Here is an 18,903-nt window from a genome sequence, read left to right as displayed (position 1 = left end):
CATACTCCCACCTGACGTCTTCATTCAAGATCCCTTTGGCCATTTCTGGGCAGGAGTTGTGGGGAGGGGCTTGCCTTCTGACGGGAATTCAGTTCCTTTCCCTTCAGTATAAAAGGTTTCTAGAAGGGGGACTTGCCTGATGCCTGCCGACGTGGGGGACATGGGTTCGATCTCTGGCCCGGGAAGATCCCACTGAGCCCATGCTCCGCAACCAGAGAAGCTACCACAATGAGAAGCCTGAGCACAGCACCAAAGAGCCAGTGCAGCCAAAAAAAATAAATATAAATCTTTTAAAGAAGGTGGGGTGGGGACAGTTTAGAAGGGCTGAGCGGGAGCAGGGCCAACCAGCTGGGAAGACTGTGTTCCCTTCAATGCCACCAGCACCTTCCCCAGGGCCACTTAAGAGTAGGGAAAGGCCAGGCACGGTGGCACAGAGTGGGTTAAAAGGTTCAATTTATTAGGGGTATCCCTGCACACAGTACTGCCCGTCACCAGGTCAATTTCACACAGACCTGTCTCCTGGTCGACAGGAAGTTGCCTTCCCACCTAGTTGTACCTGGACCTAGGATGTTACAGAGAAACGGGCTCTGCCCTTTCCCTGCCCACCCACCTACCTTCTCTGGACTTCTCTTGAAAGACAGACCGCCCTTCAGAAACCCCCGCAGCCCCTTAGCCCTTTGGCTCCAGCCATGCCCAGAGCCCGCCCCCTGTCCCCACAAGTAGCCAGGTTGGAGGGAGAGAGAAGCAGGGGGTCAGCTACAGGCTTGATCGCATTTATTCTTCACCCTGGTCGCCTCAACTGAGATTGGGGTTTGATGCTGGGGGAGATCTCCTCTTGTTGATCTTCTTGACTGGCGAGGTCTTCAAGCCGGGCTTCTTGACCTGGACCCCGTTTTTCTCTCTCTTCCTGGGTGATGAAGACTCCACAATATCCTCGCTGGAGGGTTCCTCCCGCCCAGGGTCATTGTAACTGTCCTCACTCTCCAGATCCTGCCGGCTGTCTGGGCTGGACTCTGACATCCTGGCCAACTCTCTTGGGCTTAACGATCGGCTTAAGTCCGGAGGTGATTCCAATTTAACTGGGCTTTTCTTCTTTGTCAACTTGCCCTTCTTGACTTTTTTCTTCACCTTTGCTTTTTCCTTTTCATCCGTCTCCTCCTCCTTGTCTTTCTCTTTTTTTTTCTTTATCTTCTTGATCACCCTGTTGCCCTGGGACTTCCCAGTGGGGCTTTCAGAACGCCAGATGGTGATGGGAGCTGTTGAGTCAGGGGCACCCGTGATCATGCTCATGCCTTTGTCGGTGGGGGTGTCAGTGGGGGTGGGTCCCACCTGGGTCGGGATGGGAGGCTTGCTTTCCTCTTCCTCCTCCTCCTCTTCTTGGTTTAGGTCATCTGCCCCACACTCATGGTGGATGGGGTGGTGGATCACTGCCACGGAGACAGGCCTGTAGCTCTTGCACCTGCGAGGAAGGGGGGCAGGGAAAGATGATTGAGGAGGGCAGGGCAAGGTGATTGACAAAATGTGGGGGCCAGTGTCCCCTTTCCACCTGCCAGAACTCACCAGCTGTACCAGAACCGCTCCACACACTCTTCCTCTGGGATGAGCTCAAAGCATGGGGACTGGATGATGTCGAAACAGGTTGAGTCCACGTCTCGGGAGCAGGTTGGGCCCACATCTCCAGAGCTGCTATTCGTCTTCTCTGAGCAGTCCTTCAGCCTGCCACACAGGGGACTCAGCCTGGCTCCCATGCCTCCATGACTCCCCAGGGGCCCAGAGTGAGAAGCCTAAGGGACAGCGGGCTTCCACTGTGCCCAGCCCAGGCTGCCGGAAGACTGCCCCACGGCCCCTGGAGCAGAGCTGGGCTTACAAAGCTGGGGCCGGGAGGGCAGAGCTGACACAGGGAGCCCCAGTGGACATTTTGGGTCTGGGTCTGCCCAGGAGAGATTCCTGGGCTGTGGGTCTCCCGAGGAGGGGGCCTTACCTCGAGTCACAGTCGCAGTGGCTGAGAGAGTGCAGGTGCACGTCGTGGTGGACACAGTCAGGGGAGAAGGGGCGGACGATGTGCCCAGCACACTTGTGTTTCCAGCAGCACCTGTCGGTGTTCTTGAATTCACCTGAGGGGGGAAGGGCCTGGGTCACACGGCGCCCACGGCAGCACACCTGGATCTCCCCTCTCACAGCTCAATCTAAAGGTTTCATCGGGTTCCCCCGCTGCTACCACCCTCCCTCCCCCACAGTTGTTTTGTTTTTGGCCTCAACTGTGCAGCTTGTGGGATCTTAGTTCCCCCGACGAGGGATTGAACCCGAGGGCTCCAGCATTGAAAGCATTGAGTCCTAACCCTACTGGACTGCCAGGGCCATCCACCCACAGACGCACACACAGCTGTCCTTGTTACTTGGACAGTCACTTGGTTACTGCTTGGTAGCAGTAACTCAGCCCAACAGCACCTGGGTCTCAGCCTCTCCTCTCCCCAGCCCATTGCATGTGAATCTGCCTGCTCCTTGCAGACTTCCAGGACAGTGTCTCACCAAGGTCCCCACCAGCCCCATGCTATCTGGTAACACCTGCCTCTTTCCCTCCCCTGCCTTCTGTGGGACCCCCACTTTCCCAGGACCCTCCACTGACTCCCACCTGCCCCTCACCCAGTGCTCAGAGTTGTCAGCTGACCCCGTGTGCGCAGAGTAACTTGGGGAGTGGAGGACCGAGGGGAGCCAGCGGCATCTTTGGTTCCACTCAGCACAGGCCCAGAGGGGAGACCGATGTTCCGCCCCTCCCAGCCTTTGAAGCCGCTTCAGCCCCAGGGCCCCGCTAGAGCAGGCCGGCTTGAGCCAGGGAGGAGCCTGACTGAGCGCCACCCCCCACCACCCCCGCCGCGTCATGCCCCTGGGCTTCTGTCTCTTCTTCCTCTCTTCTCTAAGCCTCTTCTCCCTGCAATGCCTGCCTCACCCTCACTTGTTTCCCCTTTCTCAGACTCCCTGTTCCCTCAAGTTCCCATTCCCCATCCATTCTCTCCCCAGTCCTTAGAGCCACAAACTTGAACAACCTTGTAGGTGGCACAGGGGAGAAGCTGCCAAGAGATGACTGGAATTAGGGGAGGCCCCCGAGGAAAGATGCCTGCCTCTTTCGCTAGGATGCATCAAGCCTGTACGCACACTGGTCTCGCCCAGCCTTCACTCGCACCACCTCACCTCTGACCCTGCCTAAGGCCCCAGTGGCGTAATCCTTGGGCCACCATCTACAACATAAGCCCATGAAGGGACAGGGCACCTTCCTGCAGGTTCCCCCTGAACCTCGGCTCCGGGTACTCGTGAGTTCCAGGGCTGCCTGGCTTGGGGTGCTGTGGCTGGCTGACTCCCTCAGAACAGACCAGGAGGACTGTGCCTTTATCCAGCCCCGACACGGGGTAGAACTGGAGCAAGACTTCATACTGGCCTCCAGCCAGCAGTTAACTCAGCCTGGCCTTAAAGTTACTCCAGGTGACCTTAAAGGACTTGAGAGGTGAGACAGAAGCTTGGTCTGAGCCTTCCCCCACCTTCCTCGTCCCTTCCCTTCCCCCCACCAGGCTGTGGGGGCCTGGGTCCCGCATACCGCACCCCTCCCCCACGCCGCGCCTCCCCGCCCTGATCCACTTCATGGCCTCCCTTTGTGCTTCCTTTCCTCCCACGGCCTTCTCCAACGGCAGGGGAATAAGAGTCCTGCCTGGGAGGCAGCACCTTGGAACACCATCACCACTGCCTCAGGGTTCCTCCAGCACTGCTGAACTGCAGCAAAGGGCAGCAGAGAGGCAACTGCCCTGAATTTGTAGTCAGGCCTGAGTCCAAGTTGAGTTGGGTGACCTAGGGGCAAGTTACTTGACTTCTCTGAGCCTTCATTTCCATACTCACAAAAACGGAATGATGGTAATGCCCCTTTTGCAGGGTTGTTGAGAGGACTCAGTTCACACATGTCACAGATATTTGTGCACCATAAAGGGCTGTACAGAGGAAAGGGGTGGCACTCTCTGCGGGGCACGAGAAGGGGCTGGGGTAGGGCAGCTCGGTGACCCTTTCAGGACCAAACACCTCCCTCCCTCCTGCCTAACCCCTGGGGCCAGAGATTTCCACACACCCCGCCCCCACTTGAAGGAGGACCCACCTTCAGAGGATAAAGTAGAAGCATCTGTGCTGGACTCCACACTAGCCAGCAGGTGTCCTCTCCCCCAGCTGGGCAACCTGTTTATATCTGAGAGAGTACACAGAGGTAGCAGCAGCCCCTCCCCATGGCTTTCACTCAGAAAACAGCTCTGGAGAAGCTCCAGGGACAGCCCCCAGGAGATGCAGCCTTTAAAAGACAATAGTCCCTGCTCTCAACAGGGGCTGGGGGAGGGGATGAGGAGAGGAGACACAGTCTGTGTAACAGTTCAGGACGGTGTGAGGCAGACCCTGATAGGGAGGGACAGGGTGGGGAGGAAGGCCTGTGGGAGCAAGGACACCCACTGAAACTGGGGGCACGGGGCTTCTTGGAAGAAGCATAATAGGAGTAGGATCTGGAGGGAAGAAGAGGAGTGAGCCAGAGTCTAGGTAAGAAGGGACAGTTTCAGGTTAGGGATTGTCCCAGGGTGTCCCCAAACGAAACTCCAACACGACAGCAGCTCCATCAGCAACCACAGAGTAAAATCTGCACTTCCTTTTCCTTCCTACAATTAGCTTTGTCCTTTGAGGGTACCGGACTGAGTCCTGCTTAAGGAAAGGAGATGATTGCTTTGGGACTTCAGCTGGGCCTTCAGTGGTACTTGGTCATCCTTCTGCAGGTCTCTGGTCAGCTCCATCTGTTTTCCACGGCACAGGAAGTGCTCAAATGAATGAAACTCTGAATGCTTCCCTGGAAATTTGTACCCTGTGACTGTTCCTCTCAACACATTATTGCGTGGGCTTCATCCCTGGCTGCTCCCACCCCCATCGACTTCTAGCCTGGGGAAGTGTCCCTCCTTCCTCCTTGCCCAAGTGTCTGAACTCCAGGTCCCGGACAGAATTCTCACCTTCTGCCTCTTTCATGTTTGTTTTTCTTCTTACAGGCTATGAACATTTTCAAACAAAACATTCTGTGAACCCTATTTCTCCTTATGTAACTGCATAGCCACCCTTCTTCCTTTTCACTCCCTCATTTAACAGATGTATCGGACAGCTTCACTAGGCACCAGCAAAGGCCCAGTCCCTACCTTCAGTGTCTTGACCTTTGTCTTCTCCAGCCACCTACAGCATGGCAGCCATCCCTGCCCTTCTATCAGAACAGCCCAGGCAAAGGCCACCAGTGATCTAATAGCTAAACCCAGTGACCTTCTTTTTGTCTCATCTCACTGACACTGTTGATTAATCAACCTCTTTCTTCTGCAGACTCTTCTTTTGGCTCTTATGACACATCTCTCTCATCTCTTTCTTCCTAGCTTTTCATTCTTTCCTAACGTCTTTGCTGGCCTGTACTCCTTAAATTGGTGATGACCAGGGTTCTTTTGCTGGCCTCCTTCTCAGAAGACTCTACAGGCTTGTCTTGGATAATGTTATCTATTTCCATGGTTTCAACATCCACTAATAAAATGACATAAATCTCGATCTCCAATGCATACTGCTTTCCTGAGCACATAGCCTATGTCCTCTCCGATATTCTCAAAACATCAGACCAGCACATGTCATATGAACCCAGCATCTTCTCCCTACCCTTCATGAAACACTGTCTCTTGTAACTTCCATTTCAGAGAGCAACAGACACCTCAGCTAGAAATCTAGGGATCATCCTTTGCCTCACTTCTCACCAACTCAATGACCAAGTCTTGCCATGCCTGCTTGTCCCCACATCTGACTCTGATTCAGACCTATCAATTATCTCTGACACAGCTGGAGTAGCCTCCCACCTGGCCTCCCTAACTTCTGTCTCACTCCCTACATCCACTCCTCACAATGCAGCCAAACTGGTTCACCACGTTCCTCCTCTTTAATAGCATTCCACTACCTTCAGGATGAGGTGCAAACTCTCCATCATGACATAACTGGTCCCCCAGTTGGTTGACTGAATGAACACGAGTAGAAGAAAATAAAGCCCTACTGGTGCCACAAGAAGCTGTGGCATTGGAGATTCTGTCCAGGGTTCAAATCTGGGGACTTTTCTGGGCAAAGAAAATTGACCTTGGATGAGCATTTTTCCAGGGTCAGGCACTGTGCTGGGCTTTTAAAATATGCCATTGATTCTAAATCCTCACCAAAGCACATTTTATGGATGGGGACACAGAGACTTACAATAAGTAACTTGTCCAAAGAAATAAGTTAATAGATGACAGAGGTAGGATTCAAATCCAATTTTCTTGGCTCCATAATCTATGCTCTTTCAGCCTCTCTACTTGTGGTTCCTATCCAAAACCTGTCCTGCCAGCTATCACTTCCCACTACAACTGCTTTTCACCTCTAACATAGCCAATTCCTCACCCTCTGGTTTTACTCAATCCTGACTCCACAGCCTCCTTTATCCAGCCTGGACCCTAAAGGTCAGGCCAGAGTGACCTGAGCCAGGATCAGGATTCAAACTCTGCTTGCTCTCAACAGAGTCACTATGGAAGAGGCTTATATGCAGGGTCCACTGACTAACCGCCCCTCCCCCCATATCCGCAAGAAGCCTTGACGGTCATGACTCTAATGCCAAGGGGAAGGATTTAATAACCCTTCTCAGATCTGAGGAAGACAATCTGCTCTAGTTTCTAGCTGAAGCAGCAATCTGGAGCTCCTGCAGCAGAAGTGATTGAAGATGGCCATAGGGGAGACCCCATAATGAATGAGTGGAATTCAGTGAGAGAGAGCTTAAAAGGAAGAGGGAAACTTGAGGTCTCTTTCTCAGTAGGACATCAATCGAGGTACAGGGACCTAACTCAAAACTCACAGGTGATGCTCATTTGTACAGTCCTCCCAGTCCTGCGAGCTGAGGAGCTCCCCCTGCCCTTGCGGCACAGGGGTTAGGGTTCCCGGTCGGGCGCCCGAGCAGCTGAACGGGGGAGGGAGGTAGGGAGGGGGGAAGGAGGAAGGAAGGGAGGGAAAAATCAAGGAAGGGAAGGAGGGAAGAGGGAGCTAGGAAGGGCAGCTCCGGTTTCCTTGGAAATGCCGCCCTGGCCCCGCCCACCTCTGGAGGCGATAGTGATGTCACTAGTGGAACTTCTAGATTTTTCCTGCCCTAAAGTCAATGGAACCGCCGGCCCCAACCCCAGCGACTGGACCAAGGGTTCCAGCCAAACCCTCCACTTCCTGCTTAGCGGCTGAGGCACAGCAACACCTCCCACCCCTACAACTAGAGGTCGTAGTTCTGGCTCAAACCAGACAACCCCAGTCCAACCCGCAAGCGGTTCTCCAGCTCCTCCTGTCCCTATTGCCCAATCATTGGTCCAAGTCTCGAGTGAGCCCGCCCCCAGGCCCTAACTCCGCCCCAGTCAGCCTTTGGCCCCGCCTCCTTCGTCGGGCTCTCTGGTTCCACCTCCTCCTTGGGTTCTCAGGCCAGTCCCCCGTGCCACGCCCTCCAGCTGGAAGCCCTCCCCTAATCTGCCACGCCCCCTCTTTACCCGTGCTGCTCTCGTCCCACGAGCTGGTATCGTCCTCAGTTTTTTCCTTAGTCCACCTTTCAATCCTCAGTGTCGTCCTGACCCACATATCTCTGTCTAGTTCTTCGTCTCTACAAGAGTCTTCCACGCATAAGTCCAACCCTGAACCTCAGCTTGGCCGAGCCCACTGTAAACCCCAATCTCAGCTTCGCCCCAGTCCGGCCCTTAACTCCGCCTCATGCTTGCCCAGTCTCCCCTCTCCCTCTGTTCTAGGCTGCGTTGTCTTAGCCCAAGTCTGAGCTTCAGCGGCGCTCTTCATCCGGGGCCTCCTAGCTCCTTCCGGGCCCCTCTCTCTTTGTTCCACTTTAACCTTAGCACCTCCCCCGTATCTCAGGCCTAAACTTTAGCTCGGCCGCTCAGGCCCTGCCCTCAGTCCCATCCCTAGTTCCTCTCCAGATCGGCTCCCGGCTTAGTCCTACCCCCAGAACCTAGCCCCGCCCCAACCCCGTTCTTGGCCCCGCCCCAGCTATTCTCTCAACCTCCCGGCCCCTCCCAATCCTTCCGAACCCAGACGCAGCCCTTAGCCCCGCCCCCAATCTGCACTCGGGTCCGTGCGCGTCCGCCTGGGGAGCTACTCCCATCAATCTCCAGTCCTCCATCCAGGATTTCAGGGTCTCTCCTTCCCTGGCGGGAGGCCGGGCTCGCTCTTTCTCTCCCCCAGCAGGCCCCTCCACGGGAGCCCAGCGAAAGAAGACGTGATACCTGATCCCAAGCCCCGCGATGGCCCCCACCCTAAGCACCCCCTCCTACTTCTATGGGGCTCCCTGTCCCAGTGGCAATACTGCCCAATATAGATGTCAACATGGAGTCGGAGGAGCGAGGAAGGGGACGGGCGAGTGTGCAGAAAAGCCAACTCTTCCAGAATAGCGTAGCAGGTAAGAACGGTAGCAAAGGACAGAGGGGTTGCTTACTGGGAACTAGAATTGATGTTCCTGTCTTGGCCTCTTAGGATGATGACACCAGCCCACAGGTGTCCTTCCTTTCGCGGCCCAAATATCTGAGACACTTCCAGCCAATCTCTGGCTCTGGGTCAGATGTCAATGGGGAGCCAAGTTCTTGGTCACTCTTCACCCAAACTGTTATTATAATAGTTAAGGTTTTTAAGCCGTCCCAGGTGGCGCAAGTGGTAAAGAACCCGTCCCTGGGTTGGGAAGATCCCCTGGAGGAGAGCATGACAATCCACTCCAGTCTTCTTGCTTGGAGAATCCTATGGACAGAGGAAGCTGGCAGGCTACAGTCCATGGGGTCGCTAAGCCTCAGACACGACTGAAGTGACTTAGCATGCGCCCAATGGCACCCCACTCCAGTACTCTTGCCTGGAAAATCCCATGGAGGGAGGAGCCTGGTAGGCTGCAGACCATGGGGTCTCGAAGAGTCGGACATGACTGAGCGACTTCACTTTCACTTTTCCCTTTCATGCATTGGAGAAGGAAATGGCAACCCACTCCAGTGTTCTTGCCTGGAGAATCCCAGGGACGGGGGAGCCTGGTGGGCCGCCATCTATGGGGTCACACAGAGTCGGACACGACTGAAGCGACTTAGCAGCAGCAGCAGCAGCAGCATGCATGTATGTATTAGTGCTTTATCTTATTTCATCCATGAAATGAATGATGAACGTGCTCCTCCTTTACAGAGGAGGCAACTGGGGAACTCCCAGTTAGGATTCCAGTCTTTCACTGCCGTGGCCTGGGTTCAATCTCTGGTCAGGGAACTCAGATCCCATAAACTGCTCAGCACACATTCCCCACAAAAGAAAATAACAATAGAGGTGAAACTAAGGCACAGAGCAGAAGTGACTTGTCTGAATGTCCAACATGTACAGCAAGGTTTCAAACGCAGATCCTCCTGCTTAGAGCACATCTTTTTTTTGAAGTGGGGAAAATGTCTTATTTTTAATCCAATTTAGTTTTTAACTGTTTTAAAATATAAAAATGTGCTACTCAGAATTTTATGTTTATATCACTAATATAGTTAGATGTTATCAGCACATCTAAGTAAGAGCCCTCCCTCTACCTTCCTGGGCCTTCTGTTCAACCCCACAAAGCACCCAAAACTCACTTTTCACTGTGTTCCATACTCTAAAAAAATACTTCTTAGAGAAGTATTTTTTAAAAGGCAGGAAGAAGGTGAAAAAAAATATCCAATGGTAGACTTACGTATAAGCACTAAGTAGCAGGAGACATTTGCGGGGAAGGGACCAAAGGAAAAGGGCTCTTAAAGATCTCAAAGGTCGCTCAGATGTTATCCAGTGAGGGCCAAGTGCATCCCTCTACACGTGGTCCCTGAGTTCCCAGCCTGCCTGAGTCCTGCCCAGAGGCCAAGATGGCCAGAATCACAGCAGAAGGCTCCAGTCCTAAGATGACCATATAGCCCTGCCCATTCCACATCCCTGATCCCCCACAAAGGACTCCAGACCCTAACCTGCTAATAACAGAAATTTTAATGCATAAGGCATAGTGTGAGTCTAGGACCATTAAGCATCCTGAAACCTAGAGGGCCCAGCAGCTGAGTAAGAGCAGCAGGGCCCTCTTAACTCCCCCCACTGGGCACCTTGGAGAGAGAGGGGCATCCAGGTTTTGACACGGTGCCTGGGGGCAGGAGGTGACTAGCATGGTCCCAAGTACCTCTCCAGGGATACTACCACCGAGAGGCAGCTCTTTGGTCTGGAAAAACAGTCAGTGCAAATGTCCAGGGGTTGAGTTCTGGGGGAGTCAAGGTGGCACAGTGCCCCAGGGCGGACAGTCTCTGGACAGTCCTCTACCCATCATGGGCAACACGTGGGCTTCTTCTTGCTGGCAGTTAGGTAGAGGTTGCTGTCATCACTGTTGATGCCTGAAGAAGGGTGAGAAATAAGTGAGGCAAGGATGGAGGGTCCCTGAGCTCTCTGCCACCCTCGTCCAGGTGGGCACTCACGGACAACATCCCCTATGCGCCGGGATCCCGATTTCTCCAGCTCAGCCAGCACGTTGACCTCAAAGGTCAGCGCCGCCACACGAAAGAAGAACTCCCGGACATTTTCACCTGACACAGGGAGCAGATAGGAGCTCAGGGGTGGTTCCAGGCCGAGGGGCACAGCTGGAGGTGTAGGAGTGAGAGGCAAGGCAGGCAGGAAGGCCAGGTGCCTCTGACTCACCAGTGAGAGATGAGACTGCCCAATACTCGGCCTTCATCTCTTGGGCCACCTTGAGTGCATCTTTCTCCATCAGTATATACTGAGCAGGAGTCTGAGGGAAAGTCAGAGTCAGACGCTGGGCATGGGGTTTCCCTCGTCAAGATGGGAAGTCCTCCCCCACCACTGGCACACTCACACTCAGGTCCTTCTTGGAACCCACGAGGAAGAGAAGCACGCTGGAAGGGTCGTTCTCCTTGAGCGCATCAGCTAGCCACTGCCTGCCAGAGACAGTGGACAGCAAGGGATGAGGGAGCCAGATAGGCTCCCCCCACTTCTATGCCCAATGACACTCCCTCTGGTCCTGGATGCACTCTTCTCCTTCCCTTCCATACTCCTGACCCACCTCTTTTTGAACCTTCTCTTCTCAGAGCCCCCATTATAGTTCAGCATGCTTACTTACTTGGTATGCTCCAAGGAGGCCACATCATTCAGGTTGAAGACAATGATGATGGCTGGAAGAGTGGCAGAAAACGGGTGCAGATTGTTGGGGAAGATGCTACTGGCTCATTTCCACAATCCCGCCAGCCCTAGGCTAGAGGCCAGGTGTACCCACCTACCTCACTTCACCCTGGTGCTTACCTTGAGCTCCTCGGTAGTAGGTTGATGCGATGCACTTGAACCTCTCCTGTCCAGCGGTGTCCCAGCTGGGAGGAAGGTGGGGAGAACACAGGTATGTGTGGGGCAGGGTGGTGCTGGGGGCTGAGGTGGGGAACAGGTGCTGGGAGAAGCAAGGGCGGGAAGGAGTGGGGAAAGAACTCACAGCTGCAGACTGAACGGGATACCCAACACCTCAAATCGTTCCATCTCAAAGTCCACTCCGATGGTGGCCTTGTAGTTCTTATCAAAGGTGTCTTTGCAGAACCTGAGGGGGCACCAGATGCTCTGGTCCTGAGCCCAGTCTGCCTGGCTAGGCTTGGGCTCACCCCCCTCAGCTTCAGCACCCTCTTACCTATTAATGAGACAAGTCTTCCCCACTGACAGGTCGCCCACCACAATGACCTTGGAGATCTTAAATCTGCTGGACACAAGAGTGGGCGGGAAGAGTGAGCTCTAGCTCCTTCACTCAGAAGAGTCCCAGTGCTCCCAGGCAGGTCCACAAAGGGAGCTGCTCCTGGGCTGAGATTACCATAAACACCAGGCCTCAACAGATGTGCTAGGGAGGAGTGTTTCTGCTTCAGTGTCAGAGAGACTGATTTTGCATCCCAGCTCTCACTTACTAGCTGTGTGACTCAGGACAAGTTTCTTAGCTTCTCTGAGCCTCAGTTTCAACATCTGTTTAGTGGGGATTTAACACACATTTTATTGGGTTGTTGTGAAGGTTAAAATGAAATAAATGTCCTATATTCTGGATTGGTCAAGTGGCTCAGTAGCAAAGAATCTGCCTGCCAAGCAGGAGACCCAGGTTCAATCCCTGGTCGAGAAGATCCTCTGAAGAAGGATATGGCAGCCCACTCCAGTATTCTTGCCTGGGAAATTCCAGGGACAGAGGAACCATGGGGTCACAAAGAGTTGGACACCACCAAGTGACTAAACAACAACCCCCTCCCCCTCAACACACACACACACATACATTCCAACATCTCTCCCTCCCTCCCCAGAATACAACTTAAAAGTGCTATTTTCCATTTAATAAAAGACAATAATTATATGCAACACACTGCCTGGCACACAGTACATGCTCAATTAACGGTGGCAACTGTTAATAGTATTATCTCTTTTTTTAACCCACAATGGGACTTACCCCTCTAGGACAGCTCACTGTCCTGGAGGTCAAATAGATGGAGCGTGGGGAGCTAGGCTGGTGACCACAGCCTTAAGGTGGACCTCCTCCCTGTGTCAGGAATTAAACTGCCACCTTCCTACCCAACCCCATCTCTTAGGACTTCCCCCAAGCCAGCTGGAAGGAAGAGGAGCACAGGGGCACGCTAAGGGGGAACAGTGTGGCTGGTAGGGACCGAAATGAAGCCTGCAGCTCTTGGCTTTGCACCCTTGCTTTGACTGCAGGTTTCCTGGGACTCCGTTTCTTCCTTCCGCGTGTCTCTAACTCACCCCACGGTGCCTGTCCTGTGCTCCTGGCAGGCGCAGGTGACGCGGGGCTGGAAGTCTTTGTGCACGTGCAAAGCGGCCTCCTTCCTCAGGCACTGGGTGGAGTGGAAGAGAATGGGACTCACCCATTCCTGGCCCTCAGCCCGCCACCGAGCAGCCCCGGGCGGAGCGGGAGGGTGGGGGTGGGGAACGGACCACCCAGAAGCAGCTGGCCTAGCAGGGCGGCAGGGTTGGGCCCAAGCCCGGTCCGGTGCCGCCGCCTCCCGGCCCACACCCACCGCCGCCCGAAGCCCGACGTGGCCCTGGCGCCTACCTGGGGCAGCTTCGTCAGGACGCGGTCCCTCCGCACCGGCGCCAGAATGTTCATCTTGCCTGCGTCCTTGCGGGGCGCCCTGAGAAGGCGCGGAGGCCTGATGCGCCCCTGCGACCCGGGCCCGTGGAGACCCGACAATCACCCGCGACCGAGGGGTCCCGACTATAACTCGGGGCCACGGGGAGCCTACGGGAGCCCGTGGCCTCCGGGACGCTACGACCACCGCGGGCCACGGGGATGAGACAATTACCGGGGGCCGGGGCGAACCCACAATCACCCGGGCCCGGGGCGTCCCTAGGACGACTCGAGGCCTGGGAGACCCCTCGGCCTCCAAGTGAGGGCGGGGAGTCCCGTCTGGGGGGACCCGAGTCCGCGCAGACCCTACAATAACTCGGGGTCGGATAGTTCCTACGATAACTCGAGGCCGTGGAGACCCGACGACAACTCGGGGTTGAGGCGGCCCTACCATAACAGAGCAGCCGGGGGGCGCTGAGCGGCCCCGCCACACGGGGTCAGTGTGTGCAGGGACCCCACCGTGCGGCCGAGGAACTGCTGCAGGAGGGGGCGAGGGGGCCCAGTCCGCCGCAGGGCCTCGCGTCCCACTCCGCTCTCCCTCCGCCAACGCTGTAACTTGATCCCCGGAAATTCCTGGAAAAGGGCCGCCCCCTGCCCCTCTCCCGGCAACTCCCGGCCTCGCTGCCCGCCCCGGCCTCCCCATCTTCTCTTCCCCGAGTGCTGCCCCAGGTCAGGCTCCCTTGCCAGGCTGACTCGCCAGGGCTCCGGGTCCGCCTTCACCCAGGTTGCAACCTGCCGAGAGCGGGATCCCCCAAGTCTCTCCCCAGCATCTCCTGTGCTGGGAGGAGCCTCCAAGGGGACCCTTACCCCGCCGAACTGGTGAAGGGGAATCGGCGATCGCTGCGCAGCATCTGGCAGCAGGAGGGGAAAGGGGGAGAGAAGGGGCCCTAGGAGAGGCGGCGCTTCCCTCGTCAACTGCAGGCCTAGGACATGACTCATAGGGTCTGCTCCCGCTCGCCCTTCTGCCCTGGGAGGTGGCGATGCCAGGGTAGGAACGAGGTACCCACCTAGGAGAGAGGTGTCCGAATCTGGTGCCTATTCCTCCAAGGCTGCCGTGTAGATTGGAGGCCTGGGTGGGGGGGGGGGGGGGGGAGCCGAAGATCAAGCTGCTTTCCTTGATGGAGGATAAAGGAGGTCTAGGGGACCGAGTATTTCCTCCTTTGGGGGGGGGGGTCACCGTTCTGGGACATGGGGACTCTACTTTGGCACGGGCCTTCTTCGCTCCCATCCCAATGGAATCTACCCCCACTCCCCCAGGACTTTTCCTTTTTGCAGTCTGCAGGCTAGAAGAGGGGGTAGCACACGGTAATCTCTGATTCCGAGAGAGGTGGGGGAGGGCATAAAGGTGATGTGATGGGGCGGATAAGCAGTCCCTCAAAGAAGCTAAAACCTGAGCGTTTACTAAACCTTTACGTGTGTCATGGAACTGAATTTGGGGATGCAAAGATAAGCAAGGAAAGGAAAACTATTTAAGGGGAGGGGACTGTGAATGAAATCATTCCCAAGAAGAACGAGCGTATTCTGGAGAAATCTGAGCGCTGAGTGTTTGGAATATTGGTAGTCTCTTCGAAAAGATTCCCGGGAAGACGCATGAATGCTGTCACAGGTAAAGAGGGGAAATGTGACCACCTCCTCTGACACTTTGCTCCTCCCTTCTGCCTGACTCGACCAACTAATCACCCTGTTATAAATAAGTCCTCTCCCCTCTCTCGACCTCAATTTCCACAGATGTTGTCTGACAAAGTTGGACTGGACAAATCCTGCTCTAACATTCTAGAATTTTGCTTCACTCTACTGAGTCAATCTAACTACAGTATTAATTCCAGTTTGCAGTGGAACTGCAATCCTTCATCCTCAGTGGCGCTAGTGGTAAAGAACCCGCCCGCCAATGCAGGCAAACTTAAGAGACTCAGGTTCGATCCTTGGGTCGGGAAGATCTCCTGCAGGAGGGCATGGCAATCCACTCCAGTATTCTTGCTTGGAGAATCCCGTGAACAGAGGAACCTGACGGGCTACAGTCCATGGGGTCGCCAAGATTCGGACACGACTGAATCGACTTAATCGCTTCAGGCACACAAGCACACAATCCTCCTCCCTAAAGTTGCTCAAGATGCGAAGCGCTCAGATCCGCGCAGCCGCAGGTTATACCACTGAAAATAAACGCGTGTCTCCAAAAAACTACAACCCCCAAGAAGATTTAGGGTCTGACAAGCGGCGGGGTGGCGCTAGCTCACTCTCTCTCGCGAGGAAATAAAAATCTAACTACCATTCCCGGCGGGCGCAGCGCTGCAGATTGTCCAATCAGCTTTAAGTAAAAAGTATCGCGAGTCTTCGGTGAGAGTTGGCTCTATAAGCCCGTGGTACCAAGTCTCGGAAACCCTTTTCATGAAGATGGCGCCGAAGGCGAAGAAGGAAGGTGTGTGCTGGGGCTGGGGATCAACAGCTGACTGGCCGAGGGTCCCCGCAGAGTGAATGAACTGGGAGGACGACGGCTGGGCTAACCCTTGCGGTGTCTGCTCCGGAGCAGCTTCTCGCGTTTCGGCAACGCTAAGGAGCGCGTACGCCTAGCCGCATGTTTGGGGCTCTAGTGAAGGGGGTTGGGGAGGCAATCCTGGCCTGTACCGCCTGCCAGGGACAGCCGGGTCGTCGGCTCTGGGAAGCTCCATGTTTCCTAGACCTGTACGTAATCAATACTCTCAACTGTTTGACCCCACGTTAAATGGGTAGCTGTGCAATGGTATATACAAAACTACTAGTTCACATTCTAGCAAGTGCCAAGCGTTCGTTCATTGCTAGTTTCTTCCTCATTTTATCCCAAGTTCGTCCTAGAATCGTGCATATGATGGAAAAATTTTAATCTCCTGAGACCTGTGATGTCTTCAAAGGAACCACTGATGCACGTGTGGCCTGGGACGCCCACTACCGGTCTTGAGGCCGGAAGTGATTTCTAAATCCTTCACCCTTGTTTTCTTTGCTTTTCTCAGCCCCTGCTCCTCCTAAAGCTGAAGCCAAAGCAAAGGCTTTGAAGGCCAAGAAAGCAGTGTTGAAAGGTGTCCACAGCCACAAAAAAAAGAAGATCCGGACGTCGCCCACCTTCCGGCGGCCCAAAACACTGCGGCTCAGGAGGCAGCCCAAATATCCTCGGAAGAGCGCCCCTAGGAGAAACAAGTCAGTACTGCCCCTTGTTTATGAAAAGATGTTTGGGTATCTTCCATTAGTAATTGGGAAATTTACCAAACCTCGAGTATGGCTTCTCAAAATCATGTTGGTACCTATTGTGCTTGTCTAACGGGAGTATGAGATTAATGCCATATTTAAAACAACCCAGAGTCGTTGTCAAAGTTCGTCAATTGTTAGACTGTTTCATATGTGGTTTACTTTCTGGGGGGTATAAAGTGGGACTGAAATCTTTAAGAGTTCCAGGTTAGGGACCTGTATTGGACAGTGAAGGCCTGCAGCAGTATATAGCAGCTTCTTTTCATTTACTTTCCCAAATGTTTACACAGAAGGAATGGTCGGGGGGGTGGGCAAAAGGTTAGGGTACATGAGTGTTTTGGTGTCACACTACTGGTGATAACTGACCTTAAGGAGCACAGTTGAGAGTAGAGCCATGGTAGTGGTTACCACCAAAGGTAATTTAACCATTGCTTCCTACCAAAAAGGCAGGAGAGTAGATTGTGTCCACAGAGAAAAGGACTTGTACCCCCATTTGCACCTAGAACTTAGTGTGATGAGAGGTTGAGACCTGATCTCTATCTTCAAAAGAGGACAGTATACCCAGGCAAACAGAGCTTTGCTTCTCTAAATTTCAGAGGGAAAACTATGTCCTGAGGGGCTATTGTAACTTTAAGCCATAAATAAAAAGTTGCTCTCAAGAATTGATGGCTTACCAACCAGTTTTCAGTAACCAAAATAGGGAAAAACAGTCAATTCAGCCTCATAGTGAAGCACCAACATTCTTTGGCACCCTGGCCTGGATTTCAAGATTCCATAGTCTTAACTTTGCTCTTGGGTTTGGTTTTCTAACTTCTTAAGTCTCAACTTTCTTTTAGAAATTTGCTCCTCAGGAATGTTGAGGTCAGGTAAAGAATGAAGAGGGTTGGAACTCAAAGATGATTGTTTAATCTCTTAAAAGGATGAAAGCTCTTGAAATGTCACTAAGCCAAGGCTCCAGGTCCCCAAGTTTCAGGGTGCATGTGATGACCCTGTTCAGCGACCAAAGTCTGACAGAAATGATTGCTATCATTGTCTGATGCACCTGGGCCCTTTGAGCCTTGGGCTCCAAAAAAGGGCCCATCCTTTTACTGGGCCCACGCCAGGTGACCCCGTTTTTTTTACCTTTCTCCCAGACTTGACCACTATGCCATCATCAAATTCCCCCTCACCACCGAGTCAGCCATGAAGAAAATAGAAGACAACAACACACTGGTATTCATTGTGGATGTCAAGGCCAACAAGCACCAAATTAAACAGGCTGTGAAGAAGCTCTATGACATTGACGTGGCTAAGGTCAATACTCTGATCAGGTAGGTGAGTGGGGCCCTGTGGGATGGGAGGAGGCCAGGGCCTCTGTCACCTAAATGGCATGAAATTCCTTGATGCTGCTTTTGGGGTCCGAAGTAGGCTTCCCAGAATGTCAGCTGTCCTGTCTCTAGGACTTAGGGGTTAGTTGCTCATTTTCCTGATCCCCTACCTCTAGGCAAAAGCAGGCCCTAGAGTAAGGTATAGTTAATGTCAGAATACCTGTGGTTTGTGGCTTAGTGGCTTCCCTGACTCACTCTGTGCAAATGATGGAGAAAAATCACTATTTGTGAGGAAAAAAAAAAATGACATGAACAAAGGAACCACTGATGCACCAGAAGTCTGGGTTGAAGAGGGTATGGGGGCAGTGAGGGGCAGCAAGGATTAAGGCTTCCTTCACCACCCTAGGCCTGATGGAGAGAAGAAGGCATATGTTCGACTGGCTCCCGACTATGATGCTTTGGATGTTGCCAACAAAGTAAGTTTCCTTTGCTACAAACTCCTTAACACACTCCCTTCCTGGGTGTGAATGATGTGTCTGTTAGTGACCAAAGCCTGACTTCAGTGATTAGTCTTAACTGACTGACTGCACCTCTGTCTTTTAAAAATACTGTGACATTCCCTTTTAATCTTCACATTTCAACTCCCAGTAACAAAGTTCCCTTTTGTTTTTCAGATTGGCATCATCTAAACTGAGTCCAGCTGGCTAATTCCAAATATAAAAGTTTTCACTATGTATATGCTTCTTGTCTTTATGTTGGTTTTTGGGTGAGGGGCCATACTGTGGTACATGCACACTTAAGTAACCAGGCTTGGTTGGGTAAGACTTTTGGTCTACTTACCCTGTTGGAACACTCAGCCATATCACTTCACCGTACTTGCAGCAGAGATTTATGACCTAGATTACAGTTGGTTGTCCTAGGACAACTACAACTTGACCTCCATCCTGGAGGTAAGAGGCCAAGCAAGAAGCTTTACAAGAATGCCTGCCTTTATCTGGAAGAGGCTTGGTATGAGACCAATATCCAGAGGTTCCATTAGCATCCATGTCAGGGCTGTGTGGCTTGGCTGGCTTTACAGTAGCACCTTAGCCCGCACCCATCTACTGCGTCCAACCAGTCTGTCTGCTTCCCTCACCCCTTGCCCAAGAAAGGACAAGGACT

General features: G+C 53.5%; 3 protein-coding genes and 4 non-coding genes across 12 annotated transcripts; 5 read left to right on the top strand and 2 right to left on the bottom strand.

Annotated features, from left to right (window-relative positions):
* Positions 1-436: 436 nt before the first annotated feature.
* On the bottom strand, positions 437-7,992 carry PROCA1 (protein interacting with cyclin A1). Of its 6 annotated transcripts, none has more exons than XM_006042180.3 (5): positions 7,575-7,990; positions 4,136-4,222; positions 1,982-2,114; positions 1,561-1,716; positions 437-1,459 (listed from the first exon to the last, which is right to left on the bottom strand). In XM_006042180.3, the coding sequence occupies exons 1-5, from the start codon at positions 7,660-7,662 to the stop codon at positions 796-798; spliced, it is 1,128 nt and encodes a 375-aa protein (XP_006042242.1). In that variant the 5' UTR covers positions 7,663-7,990; the 3' UTR covers positions 437-795. The 6 variants fall into 6 exon arrangements, with proteins under 6 accessions (XP_006042242.1, XP_006042243.1, XP_006042244.1 ...); XM_006042181.3 differs by lacking the exon at positions 7,575-7,990 and adding an exon at positions 6,905-7,124; XM_006042182.3 differs by lacking the exon at positions 4,136-4,222 and having other exon boundaries at positions 7,575-7,992.
* Positions 7,993-10,035: 2,043 nt separating this feature from the next.
* Positions 10,036-14,173, bottom strand: RAB34 (RAB34, member RAS oncogene family). The gene is given in 12 exon segments (XM_044939501.1): positions 10,036-10,445; positions 10,527-10,634; positions 10,747-10,837; positions 10,922-11,003; positions 11,186-11,237; positions 11,365-11,429; positions 11,546-11,647; positions 11,735-11,800; positions 12,835-12,926; positions 13,145-13,223; positions 14,027-14,074; positions 14,076-14,173. Coding segments are annotated over 12 exon segments (936 nt in total). The 5' UTR covers positions 14,159-14,173; the 3' UTR covers positions 10,036-10,377.
* Positions 14,174-15,480: 1,307 nt separating this feature from the next.
* RPL23A (ribosomal protein L23a) lies at positions 15,481-18,478 on the top strand. The gene is made up of 5 exons (XM_006042178.3): positions 15,481-15,635; positions 16,204-16,387; positions 17,569-17,745; positions 18,149-18,218; positions 18,417-18,478. Exons 1-5 carry the CDS (start codon positions 15,605-15,607, stop codon positions 18,429-18,431), a joined length of 477 nt encoding a protein of 158 aa, XP_006042240.1. The 5' UTR covers positions 15,481-15,604; the 3' UTR covers positions 18,432-18,478.
* LOC112584101 lies at positions 16,053-16,119 on the top strand. The gene has a single exon (XR_003108450.1). It is a non-coding gene; the product is annotated as a small nucleolar RNA SNORD42 (small nucleolar RNA).
* LOC112584115 lies at positions 17,409-17,478 on the top strand. Its single transcript, XR_003108461.1, has one exon. It is a non-coding gene; the product is annotated as a small nucleolar RNA Z17 (small nucleolar RNA).
* Positions 18,001-18,075, top strand: LOC112584102. The gene has a single exon (XR_003108451.2). It is a non-coding gene; the product is annotated as a small nucleolar RNA SNORD42 (small nucleolar RNA).
* LOC112584116 lies at positions 18,263-18,333 on the top strand. Its single transcript, XR_003108462.1, has one exon. It is a non-coding gene; the product is annotated as a small nucleolar RNA Z17 (small nucleolar RNA).
* Positions 18,479-18,903: the final 425 nt, after the last annotated feature.

Source organism: Bubalus bubalis, chromosome 3 (assembly GCF_019923935.1).
Source record: "Bubalus bubalis isolate 160015118507 breed Murrah chromosome 3, NDDB_SH_1, whole genome shotgun sequence".
In the NCBI taxonomy this organism is placed as follows: domain Eukaryota; kingdom Metazoa; phylum Chordata; class Mammalia; order Artiodactyla; family Bovidae; genus Bubalus; species Bubalus bubalis.
This window is presented reverse-complemented; position numbering and strand designations above follow the sequence as displayed.

What these genes read in the sequence shown, in the direction of transcription:
- PROCA1 (XM_006042180.3), bottom strand. Translation starts at nt 7,662, where the DNA reads ATGTGGGTCAGGACGACACTGAGGATTGAAAGGTGGACTAAGGAAAAA. An exon ending in GTGGGACGAGAGCAGCACGG is followed by an intron (nt 4,223 to 7,574) that starts GTAAAGAGGGGG and finishes GTACTCTCTCAG; the next exon opens with ATATAAACAGGTTGCCCAGC. An exon ending in GAGCGGTTCTGGTACAGCTG is followed by an intron (nt 1,460 to 1,560) that starts GTGAGTTCTGGC and finishes CCTTCCTCGCAG; the next exon opens with GTGCAAGAGCTACAGGCCTG.
- RPL23A (XM_006042178.3), top strand. Translation starts at nt 15,605, where the DNA reads ATGAAGATGGCGCCGAAGGCGAAGAAGGAAG. An exon ending in AGCGCCCCTAGGAGAAACAA is followed by an intron (nt 16,388 to 17,568) that starts GTCAGTACTGCC and finishes CCTTTCTCCCAG; the next exon opens with ACTTGACCACTATGCCATCA. An exon ending in AAGGTCAATACTCTGATCAG is followed by an intron (nt 17,746 to 18,148) that starts GTAGGTGAGTGG and finishes TCACCACCCTAG; the next exon opens with GCCTGATGGAGAGAAGAAGG.